The 12,242-nt window shown below is 40.3% G+C and overlaps 1 protein-coding gene across 5 annotated transcripts in view; it reads left to right on the top strand.

The window, feature by feature from the left end:
• Window positions 1-5,041, top strand: part of LOC106881247 (uncharacterized) — a 39,402-nt gene extending 34,361 nt beyond the window's left edge. For all 5 annotated transcript variants that reach the window (XM_014931562.3, XM_014931560.3, XM_089337874.1 and 2 more), the window contains one exon: window positions 538-5,041. In XM_014931562.3, coding sequence (XP_014787048.2) covers window positions 538-4,955 — 4,418 coding nt within the window. In that variant the 3' untranslated portion in view covers window positions 4,956-5,041. The remainder of the gene's footprint in view (window positions 1-537) is intronic.
• The last annotated feature ends 7,201 nt before the right edge of the window (window positions 5,042-12,242 follow it).

Genomic DNA, 12,242 nt, shown 5'->3' with positions numbered 1-12,242 from the left:
ATATGTGTGTGTGTGTGTGTTTGTCTTTGTGTCTGTTTGTCTCCCCCCCCCCATCGCTGATGCTAGCGGTTTCGCAAAAGAGACCGATAGAATAAGTACAAGGCTTACAAAGAATAAGTCGTGGGGTCGATTTCCTCAATTAAAATCCTTTAAGGTGGTGCTCCAGCATGGCCACAGTCTAAATGACTGAACCAAGTGAAAGAAAATGCATCAATTTCCTATCTTTTACTTGTTTCAGTCATTTTGATTGTGGCCATGCTGGGGCTTGAAAAGGCCTGGTCAAACAAATTGACCTCTGTTATGTTTTTTTTTTTTTTTGATTTTCAATGCTTTATTCTTATTATATCTGTCTTGTATGAGTAATTGAAAATGCTGTAAATATGTAAGCATTACATTTGATAACAGAATCTGAATGCTAAATGGTTAAAAAAAAAAAAAGATAGAAATTATTTGTTGATTAATTTTTGTTGTATTTCTTAAGTTTTATGTTTTTGCTAATGTGTTTTTTTTTTTTTTTTTTTTTTTCTCTCTTCCCAGGGAAAGGACAATTTCAGTGTTCTGCTTGTCTTAAAAAGTTCTCGTATCTGTGTAATCTCCGTGTGCACAGTCGTCAGCATCAAAATGAGAAGAGATTGTTCCAGTGCTCCAATTGTTGCCATTGTTACAGTCGGAGTAAAACCCTTGCCAAACATAAATGCTTCTTCGCTCACGGAAACAAATCTAAATCTGTCTCCGAATCTAAAACGAGATCTGTAAACATAATGAAATCTCATCCTCCACAGCCTGAACAATGTCGACGGTATGGTGCAAAAGCAGAGCAAACGGGATGTAGTAAGCAGCTGAAGAATGTGTCCCAGAGGAAACAGTTCTCATCAGATTCCATGGAAGTTGATAATGATAAAGTTGGTGTGGTCAGCGTACGTCAACAGCCTGATGGCATTAAGCAGCTTTCTGCCGATACCACTGATTGTAGTGGTAGTAGTAGTGGTGGTGGTGATAACGGTGTTGGCAGAAAAACTGCTTCATCATCAACGGATTTAATGAATGGTCTGATATTACCAGCATCAAGGAAAAGGAAACTGCCTGCGACAGTCACAGAAAAACTTCTTTCTGCATCTTCTTCTTCTTCAGTTGCCAAGGAAAATTCTTCATCAAAAGACTCACCAACCAGTTTGAAAATGTCGCCAGCAGCGAGTAAGGAGAACATGTTGATGCTAGTCACAGATAAACCACTTTCCACTCTCACTGTTGATGGTTCCAAGAGGAGTACTTCTTCTGGTAATGATAACGAATCGGTCTTTGTTTATGGTGTGGCACTGACAGTTGAAAAACCTACCGCCCAAGTGTTGAATTCAAAATCTCCTCTTCTTGGAGCCACAGATAAAGTTGTAACTTCTCCCTCCCAGGAACCTACCACAAGGTCCGAATGTTCAAACCAGTTGCAGGCCACTGATGTGGGTGAAAAGAATACCTGCCAAGATTTGAGCTCAAGTTCCAAGAAGGCAGTATCTTTGAAATCTGTGAAGATCGAGAAGGATTTAGATGATGAGGTTACGATAACTCAGATAATACAATCTGAAGATGATGTAGGAAATGGCTCGTCTTCAGCGTGTTCAGTTTCTAAACTCAGTTCTAAAACGAATGAATTGCATGGTGATTGCAAAGATAATAGTAGGGCCAAAGAGCATTTGAATATGTTACCTTTGGAAAAAAAGTTTGTTAAAAAAACAATTGATGTAGGAGCTGATAAAAAGAAGCCAGAGGTGAAAGCAGAATTGGGTAGTGTTGTGTCTGGTACCCAGCCAGGTGTGGTGGCCCTCCCTGGGGAAGATGGAAAGAAGAGAGAGAAGAAAGACATTGCTATAGAACACTCAGAAACGCAGGGTAGATCAAGTAATAATCAATCAGTGGCTGTGAATGAGGGCAAGGGGCAAAAAGCTGCAGTTAAAGACACGAAGAAGGTGGATGCTGGAAGTGTTGTTATGGTAACAGAAGAGGAGCCGAGAGTAGCTGTTGAAGGGGCCGCTGAAGGTGTGACAGTTGACCGGACGAGTTCCAAAGTTAAGCTGAAAGATAAGGAAGAGAAAGCACAAAGTGGTGATGAAGGGAGCAAAATGGAGATGCTACATGGCTTGATGAAGCTCAGAAGTCAAAGTGAAAAAGATGAAGAACTGTGTTGTGAAAGGAAGGATAACAAAAAGAGAAAAGAAAGTGAGGCACCGCTGACAGAAGAAGAAGAAGAGTTGGAGAAAGAGCTCAAAGACATTCAGTTGTTGAATAAAGATCTGAATGTAAAAGAGTTGGGTGGGGAGGCTGAAGATGAAATGCTTGAATGCCAGACACCAGTCTCAGAAATTATTGAATCTCAAGAGTTCCACGAACAAGAAAGGGTCATATTTCTTCCAAACGCATTGCCTGATGGGAAAATGAGCAATGGCTCCGAGACGGATGGCAGCCTCATTAAGTTGCCTCGTACTATCAGGCAATGTGTGACAGTTGATGGTGACTATGTCAGTGGACAACCAATTAAAGTGGAATCTACCGATGTTACTGCTGCTGATTCTAGCAAACTTAGTACTGCTGTGATATATTCTCCTAGCCATCAGAAAAACAAACTAGTAGAAAGTTCTGGTAATGGCCAAAATAGAAACTGCTGGCACAAAGAAGATGGTAATAATGATGATGAGGAGGATGTTAAGGATGTGATCCCTGCATCCAAACAGTCTTTACATGACTTGAAGATTAGCTCGATTTTTGGAGCCTGTAAAAGCGATAATAGTAGCAGGAGTGAACAACAGCAGCAAGATGTGCAGTCGGGTGAAACAAGAGCGCTTACTGATGGTAAGAATGACCAATTGCTACAAGTGTCCAAGGACAGTGCTGGTGACCAAGGGGAAGATCATAGTTTCACATCAACAGAAGGAGTGATCGTTAATACCAATGTTGGTGGAAGCTATGAACCTTCACTTGACAATCAGTCTACAGAAGTGGATGGCAAAACTCCCAAAGAACAATTGAAAATCTTAGAACGTGTCCGTTCCCTGCCCAAGCGGAAGTGTAAGAAACCTGTAAAATATTTCTGTGATGACTTCATTTCATCTTTGTCTGAGAGTCCTGGCAAGTCTAAGGACAAACTTCAGCATACATCATCTTCCACAACTGTATCATCTCCACAGACAGCATCTTCAAATACTCGACACTCGTTACCGTCATCATCTCTGTCATCATCTTCCTCATCATCATCTTCGTTGTCATCTTCATCATCATCGTTATCGTCATCGTCATCGTCTGCGTCCTCGTCATCATCAAAACCTTTGTCTTGTGATAAATCTGATCGGCTTAATAATCAAAATGCCACCACGAAAGAGAAAGACTCTGCAGCGGAAAGATGTGAGGAAGAGACGAAAGAGAAGGGCAACAACAACAACAACAGAAAGCGGAAATTGTCAGAAACCGCTCCTGGATCAAAGTCTAAGAAGTCTTTAAGATGTAGCAAGAAAGTGGAGCCAAAAGATGAGAATTCTAATAGTGGCAGCGTTGAAGAGGACATGAAAGTGGACAGGAAGCACGTTTTGAAGAACTTCTTGAAACTTCGGTTCAGTACGTCTTCGCAAAGTAAGGAGAAACACGATCAAGAGAAATTTCTCGGTCAGAAGGTGCTCAAGAAACACACAGTAATTCCAAAGACGGCGAAAGTTCGTAAAGTGCCGCCGTCTCCTCCGAAGAAGAATCGACCAATGTCGAATTCATCTTACGGTCTTCTTAAAATGGCGGCTGCTGACCGAGGACTACTGCCAGATCCACCGAAATTAAGGAAGCCTGTTAGCATCTTGCCCAAATTGGATCCAGATGTGTGTAAGGTACTGGGAACTCTACCTGACCCCCAGAAAGATTATTCTTGTCTGCAACAAGAATCTCTTCCCGATGAGAAACCTGCTGCAGCCAGTGTAATGTCGCGTCGTGATGAGATCCTTAAGAACTTGATTCATTTCAAATACGACACACCATCCTTTCCCGATGTGTCCGTGGAAGAAGAGAGTCATAAATCCGGTGGTGGTTTGCCGAAGAAATCCGAAGTGCTCGATATGCGAACGGAACCCATCCAACTGACCAAACTCCTGGAGCGGCCAATTGTTGCTACCGTTCCACCGCTCAACCTTGCTTTGATCCCGACATCCTGTCCTATTGGGATGATTACAACAATGTCAACGACAACACCAGCAGTAGCAGCAACACCACTAATAACACCACCACAAATGACAATGACGGCCACAACAGCCACCTTACCAATATCGACGCCATTGCCATATCCCACAGCTGCTGTTTCTGTTAGACCTCCATCTGTTTCAAGAGTCCCAGTGTTACCTACTATAATGCCAAATGTGAAGAGTGACTACGATTTCAAAAGAAGCTTAGTCCCAGGTGAATATCCTTCCGGTGGTGCAATGATGCCCTTGGCGCCAGAGCAGGCCCACACATGCTGTGAGGCTATGCAACCAAACTTCTATGAGAAAGGAACCATGTTGTACACGATGCCGATGGTAGAACCGAAATCCAAGATGGAAGTTCCATCGTATTCGTTGGTGAGCGTCAAGATGGAACACGTGTCCCCAGCGCACGACACCTTCTGTGGGGAGCAGCCTGACAACCAATACGGACTGAGAATCAGTGATGTGACTGGGAATATTTCCATGTCTGACCCCCTCTCCTTGATCCCCCCTGCGGTCCCGGTTACCGAAGAAGATTCAAAGTTGTCCGTTGCTAATGCACTTCTGCAAGAGCAACCGGATGACAAGGCGAAGGACTGGGCCATAACAAGACGTCGTCCTCTGAGGTGTACATTAGTCGAAAATGAAGATGGCCTGGGACGTTCTATATTTTCATTTGAATGCTGTGGCCAGTCATTTTCGCAACCCATGGATTTAGCTCGTCACCTTGATCATTGCCATAAGTAATATATGTATATACATATATATATATATACATATATATATATATATATATCCATATATATATATATATATATATATATATATATATATATATATATATATATACATATAATCTTCATGTATACTTACACAAACACAGCATACATACATATGAATTTATAGCATATATATATATTGACACACACCCACTATAAATTCATGACTACATACACAAACATTTATAGTGTATGTATGTATATATATATATATACACACACATACACACATCTGAGGAAGCAGTATCAATATTTACATGCATTTATATATATATATATATATATATATATATATATATATATACACACATCTGTGCACATACATGCAAATATCTAAGTGAACATTGAAGACAAAATCTTATTGGAACATGTTAAAATAATTAATTAATTATAAAAGAAACTAAAAAAAGACTAAGATTATAATTAAAAAAAAAAAAAGAGACAAATTCCTTAAAAAAACTTGATGAAAAAGAAACTGTAAAGAAAATTTTCATTTTTTTTTTTTTTTCCGAAATATGAATTTAAATAGAATTTAAATAGTAAATAAATATGGAAGTTAATTTCATGTTTATTATTATTACAAAAAGAAACAAGTCACTATTATTATTATTATTATTATTGTCATCATCATTATTATCATCATCATCATCATCATTATTATTATGATGGCGAGATGGCAGAATCGTTAGCATTCCAGGCAAAATGTTTAGCGGTATTTTGTCTGCCTCTACGTTCTGAGTTCATATTCCGCCGAGATCTACTTTACCTTTCAGGGTCATTAAATTCACTTTTCTGTGTTTGCATGAGGCAGATTTGCTATGGTTTTTCTCCATCCTATATATATATACATGTATGTATATAACTTGGCATAAATTAGGCTCATACATGCATATATATATGTGTGTGTATATATGCACACACACACACACACACACACATGAAGATGGGCTCAAGAATTCATAGGTTGATTGTGAAGGAGTGATGCTAGGGCTGTGAAATCTTGCATGCATTGATTTCAACCCTTCTTATTAATAGCTGCATTGTTTCCTTCCAGGTAAACTGACATCTGACTGTTCAAAGAAGACTTCAGAAGTAACTAGTAGCGACTTCTCATGAAAATCGATAAAATTTGGCATTGTGGTGTTATAAGGTACCTGCAGAAAAAAGGGTTTAGCCCACGAAGGCATTTATGCAGACATGGTTGGTACATTAGGGGGTCACGCTCAGCTTTATCAACAGTGAAAAAGTGGGCAGCTGGATTTAGGAGGGGAAGGGAGAGTCTTTTAGATGACCCAAAGTCTGGACGTCCTGCAACTGTCACCACCGAGGGGAAGCATTGATTGTGTTCATGACATGGTAATGGATTACAGGCGATTGGCTATCAATCAAATGGCCAATGCTATTAGCACATTGCATGAGAGAGTTGAGAATATTCTGCACAATGAACCATCTGATGTAGAGGTGATGGCCTCAGTTTTCTTGGGATGCAAAAGGCATTGTGTTTATTGACTATCTTCAAAAGTGCCACACAATTAATGGCAAGTACTATGTTAACTTGCTGAGGCAGTTACAAAAGGCTATCAAGATCAAACTCCCAGGAAAACTGACAAAACGGGTCTTGTTTCACCAGAACAATACTCATTGGTTTCAATGGCTGCTGTGTGTGAATGTGGCTTTCAACTTATTGATCAGCCTCTCTATTCGGATTTCTTCCCATCTGACTATCATCTGTTCCCGAACATGAAAAAACACTTGGCTAGCAAGCAGTATTACAGTGATGATGATGATGTCATATTTGTTGTAGATGACTTTCTTGACCAACCGGATGAAAGCCTTCTCATCATAGGGATCCAAGCACTGCCACACTTTTTGGAAGAAGTGTGTGGACTGCAAAAGGAACTATACTGAAAAATGAACTTCATTTGGTCACATTCCTTGAGAGTAATATCTTGGTCAGCCTATCAACTTCCCAACCTTCCCATCTTAACATGAAGCAGAGTAGTCCTGTATCTCCTTTATACTAAAACTCACCCGTGCTTGTCTCTCTATCATACTTCAGCCTCCTAACACCTGACATACAGCTACCTGTTCTATATTTAAGAGATGAGGAATTATGTACATTATTTACATCTGACGGATATTTGTCCTCATCTTGTTTGTTGTTAACACAATGTTTTGGCTGATATACCCTCCAGTCTGCATCGGGTGTCTTGGGGAAATTTTAAACCTGGGTTCTCATTCTTAATGTATTTTTCAATGTTATTATTATTATTATTATTATTATTCTTATTCAGGTCACTACCTGGAATTGAACTCGAATCTTAGGGTTAGTAGCCTGCGCTGTTAACCACTACACCATATGCCCATGGGCATAGTGGTTAAGAGTATGGACTGCTAACCCCGATATTCCGAGTTCGATTCCAGACAGTGACCTGAATAATAATAATAATAACATTGAAAAATATCTTAGGAATGAGAACCCAACTTCAAAATTTCCCCAAGACACCTGATGAAAGCTGGAGGGTATATCAGCCGAAACATTGTGTTAACAACAAACAAGATGAGGACAAATGTAAATAATATACAGTTACCTCTCATTCACAAATACCTCCACCTCTCACCCCCCCCCCCCCCGCATATAGTCTGGGTTCTTTTCTTTCTCCTGTTAGTTACTTGGTGACCTTACTTGTGCTGATGTTCTACATAACCAAAACCAAAAAAAAAAATCCCAAAATGCACCTTCTACACTCTGTAAAGTGGTTGGCATAAAGAAGTCTATCCAGCTGTGGAGACTGCAATAAGCATTGGAGTCAGACTAATAAGGACCACCTCTTGCCAGAGGTAAAAATGGGTTTGCATAGGGTCAACATCCTTAACTAGAATAAAAATAAAAAAAAAGCAAAGTTGCTTGTCGTGTCTTTGAATATTTTTCTCTTATCCAGTTTCCTCTTCCAAGGCTTACAGTGAGTGATTGTAGCTGTTATTTCTAGCAAATTGGACGACACGTTTCCTCTTTACAACTTATTCCACCCTTACCCCCCATATACCATGTATCCTTAAACTAATCAATCCTTGAGATATCAACATGTTCGTGTGGAAATCGGCTATTATTAACACCACTTCATTTATTAAAAAAAAAAAAAAGTGATTCATAAGGGGAGGTAACTCTCCAAGTGATAATACTTTCTAAGGGAGATAACCGCAATCATTTTATGTTAACGATAACGATTTGACTTGTGCCATTGTGGATCTGTAAGGCGCATGCACACACTGCAATCAGCTACCTTTGTAAGAATACTTGAGAAAAGGCATGAACGTCACAACACCAATATATATATATTTGCATTGGGAACCACTTCCGATCGCCAACCGGTGATTGTCACACGCTGATGACGGGTCAATACCCAGAAACCCGGGTCCGTGTGTATCACGTCAGGCTTGAGATGGGAACGATGACTTCCCTTTGTAAATACTGACAGGGCATGTCTTCCTGGGGCTACAAGCTACTGTAGCATCAACCCTTAAGGGTTAGCCACATTTAAGGGGCAAATATACTTGACGAATAATGATAATTCTTTTTATTATAGGCATAAGGCCAGAAACTATGTGGGAGTTCATCACATCGACTCTAGTGCTTAGTAATCCGCCCCAAAAGGAGGAAAGGATAAGTCAATCTCGGCTGGATTTGAGATCAGAACGGTAAGAGCCGAAAGAAATACTGCCACGCATTTTGGTCGGTGTGATAGCAATTTTGTCATAATTGATAACAGAAGCAGCAACAAAGTTTAAATCCAGACAGAAAAAGCAAGTAGCTTCCCTTCGTTTCTCAAGGGAAGCAACTCTTCGCTGAAGTTATTTTAAAGTGTTTTTCCCGTTGAATTAGCTATATTAAATAATCGTACCATATAATTGCCAACTAAAAGTAGCATCTCAAATGCAATAGTGCCACTAGCGTTTATAGCCCCAGGAAGACATCTCTTCCAGCTGGCTAACGACACATTCTGTATCTGATTAGTATCTGCGAGGTGTACGCCACACTTAGTCGGCAATTATGTGTTACAATTCCGTATTGCTACTGTTTACATCTCACTCAGAGATTTAATATAGCTTATTTCTCCTTTTTCGAGATCAGCGACGGTTCGTCGTTGGAAAAAGCATATAGTATTTTGCGAGTGGGCTGAGTTTTCATCACAAGCTGGTAATTAACACACGCTGAGGACGGGTAACCATCTAGAAACTCGAGTCCGTGGGTATCACGTAAGTCTAGGGATGAGAGCAATGACCCCGCCTCGCAAATACTAATCGGACACAGAATATGTGTCGTTAGCCAGTTGGAGGAGATGTCCTCCTGGGGCTATAAGAGTCAGTAGCACAATCCCGCTAGGGACGCCACACTTCGTTGGTAATTGTATGTTACGATATTTAAATTGGTTTTTCATTTAATTTCTATTGATTTATGTAGAAAGGCGATCTTTCGTTCTTTGTACATAAAATTTGTCGGAGAAAGTGAAAGTAACTGCGCTGATTGGCAGTGAAAGATAAACATCATATAGCAAAATGGCGCAGGCGTGGCTGTGTGGTAAGAAGCTTGCTTCTCAACCACATGGTCCCGGGTTCAGTCCCACTGCGTGATACCTTGGTCAAGTGTCTTCTACTATAACGTCGGGCCAACCAAAGCCTTGAGACTGGATCTGGTAGACGGAGACTGAAAGAATCCCGTCATGTATATGTTTGTGTGTCTGTGTTTGTCCCCCAATCATCACTTGACAACCGATGTTGGTGTGTTCCCGTCCCCGTAATCTAGCGGTTCGGCAAAAGGAACCAATAGAATAAGTACTAGGCTTACAAAGAATAAACCTCGGGCTCGATTTGTTCGACTAAAAGCCCTTTAAGGCGGTGCCCCAGCATGGCCACATCATTAACATCCTCATCATCGTTATCGTATTATCCTCATCGCATGACTTCATCAGCAACAAACAAACACTTCAACCCCAACCACTATAATAATAATAATAATCCTTTCTACTTAAGGCAGAGAGCCTGCAATTTGGTGGAGGGGACTAGTTGATTATATCGATCCCAGTGTTTCACTGGTACTTAATTTATCGACCCTGAAAGGACGAAGGGCAAAGTCGACCTCGACAGAATTTGAATTCAGAACGTCAAGGCGGACGAAATGCCGCTAAGCACTTCGTCCAGCGTGCTAACGATTCTGTCAGCTCACCGCTTTGATAATAATAATAATAATAATAATAACAATGGTGCCGATGGCAGTGGTAGTGATGCTAACTATCATCAGAAACACTTTATCATCATTATCACCCGCCTCCTCCTCCCCCCCTCATCATCATCATCATCATCATTAACAACATCAATCCATGACTTCAACAGACAACAACCACCGCCACCATCATCATCAACGCTAGCCTACGACTGCAATAGCCACCACCACCACCACCACCACCACCACCACCTGTACCTCCACACCTAAAACTCCACAAGGCGCCGTAATGTGTTATTACGACAATCTATTTAAATTGGTAGACGATGTTGACCTTTATCGATTTAGTGACCTCTCGCCAATGGAAAGGTCAAACATTTTGACCCCCAGTTATCACCGATAATAATTTTATCAGCCTCAGAGTGAAAACTGTTTCTTTTTATTTTGGTATATTAGCGATGGAGAAGAGATGAAGCTTTGTCTCATTCTCGCCAGCCTAGAATTTGTGGTGTGTGCTCCAAATGCTAGGCTTCACTACTACCTCAGATCTAACCTGGTGATGGCATATACTAAAAATAAATAGAACTGTACTGACAGATAGACAGAAACTGAAAGAAGCCCGTCGTATATTATATATATATATATATATATATATATATATATATATATATATATATATATAACGTGAGAGAGTTAGGGGTTGGGGGTTCAACCCACTAAGGGATAGTATCTATCCAGTATACTACTGGGAGGGTACCCAATTATTGCTACAGTAGTGCTATACTAGGTGCAATCAATGGGAGCGGGTAAAAGTGGAGGTTTTACCCAAAATTTGTGTAACAATTAGAAAATGGAGGATAATATGCTGAACCCAACTACTTGCAGACGGTGTATCCCGTTGAATTCATTAATTTAATTCATAGCAAAAGTGACAAAAAAAGGAAGAAAAGAAAAAGAAAGAACCAAAGCACAGGTGTCTATGGCAGACTATATATATATATATATATATATATATATATGTGTGTGTATGTTTGTGTGTCTGTGTTTGTCCCCCAACATCGCTTGACAACCGATGCTGGTGTGTTTACGTCCCCGTAACGTAGCGGTTCGGCAAAAAAGAGACCGATAGAATAAGTACTAGGCTTACAAAGAATAAGTCCTGGGGTCGATTTCTTCGACTAAAGGCGGTGCTCCAGCATGGCCACAGTTAAACAACTGAAAGAAGTAAAAGAGTAAAAGAGATATATTTATTTATTTATTTACAAATATAGAATCCACACGCAGCAACCTAGAAAAGCACTCGCAAACTTGGCTATAAGTAATTTCTTGTGTGTGTGTGTGTGTGTATCTACATATAAGTTTATGCTTGTGTGTGTGTGTGTGTGTGTGTGTGTATCTACATGTATGTTTATGTTTGTGAGTATATTTATATATACGCGCGTGTGTTTATGTGTGTGGAGGTGGTGGTGGAGGTGGTGGTGGCGGCGGCGGGGGAAAGACAACTTTAGTTGATAAAACAAAGTTCTCTCAACATCACCTTTGCCATTTTCTTCCTTGCACGCCATCACATCAATAGCGTCTAATCACCTCTCTCTGTCTCTAGGTCAACATTCCACCCATCCATCCACCCCACCCCCCGCCAAACCCCCGATCCCCCCCACTCTCCCCCCACTCCATCATTACAGGAAAGTCAGCAAAGAATTGATCTTACATAACACACTTTTCAGAGATATGTAGGTGGACTCATGATAGATGTACGCACGTATATATTCTCTAACATAGAATGAATACCTGTCTGTCTTTATCTGTCTTTATATTTATCCTACTAACTGTCTGTCTCTATTTATCTCGCTTTCTCTGTCTCTCTGTATGTGAACGCATATATATATATATATATATATATATATATATATATAGATAGATAGATAGATGCTTGTACACACACACAGGAAGTGTGAATAAGCTCGCCATCGCTGTGTAAATCAGACTGTATAGCTAAGACATTAAAAACGCATACACGTCTTCATCTGGAGC

The sequence above is a fragment of the Octopus bimaculoides genome, chromosome 20, assembly GCF_046866305.1.
Source record: "Octopus bimaculoides isolate indiv1 chromosome 20, ASM4686630v1, whole genome shotgun sequence".
NCBI lineage: Eukaryota > Metazoa > Mollusca > Cephalopoda > Octopoda > Octopodidae > Octopus > Octopus bimaculoides.
This window is presented reverse-complemented; position numbering and strand designations above follow the sequence as displayed.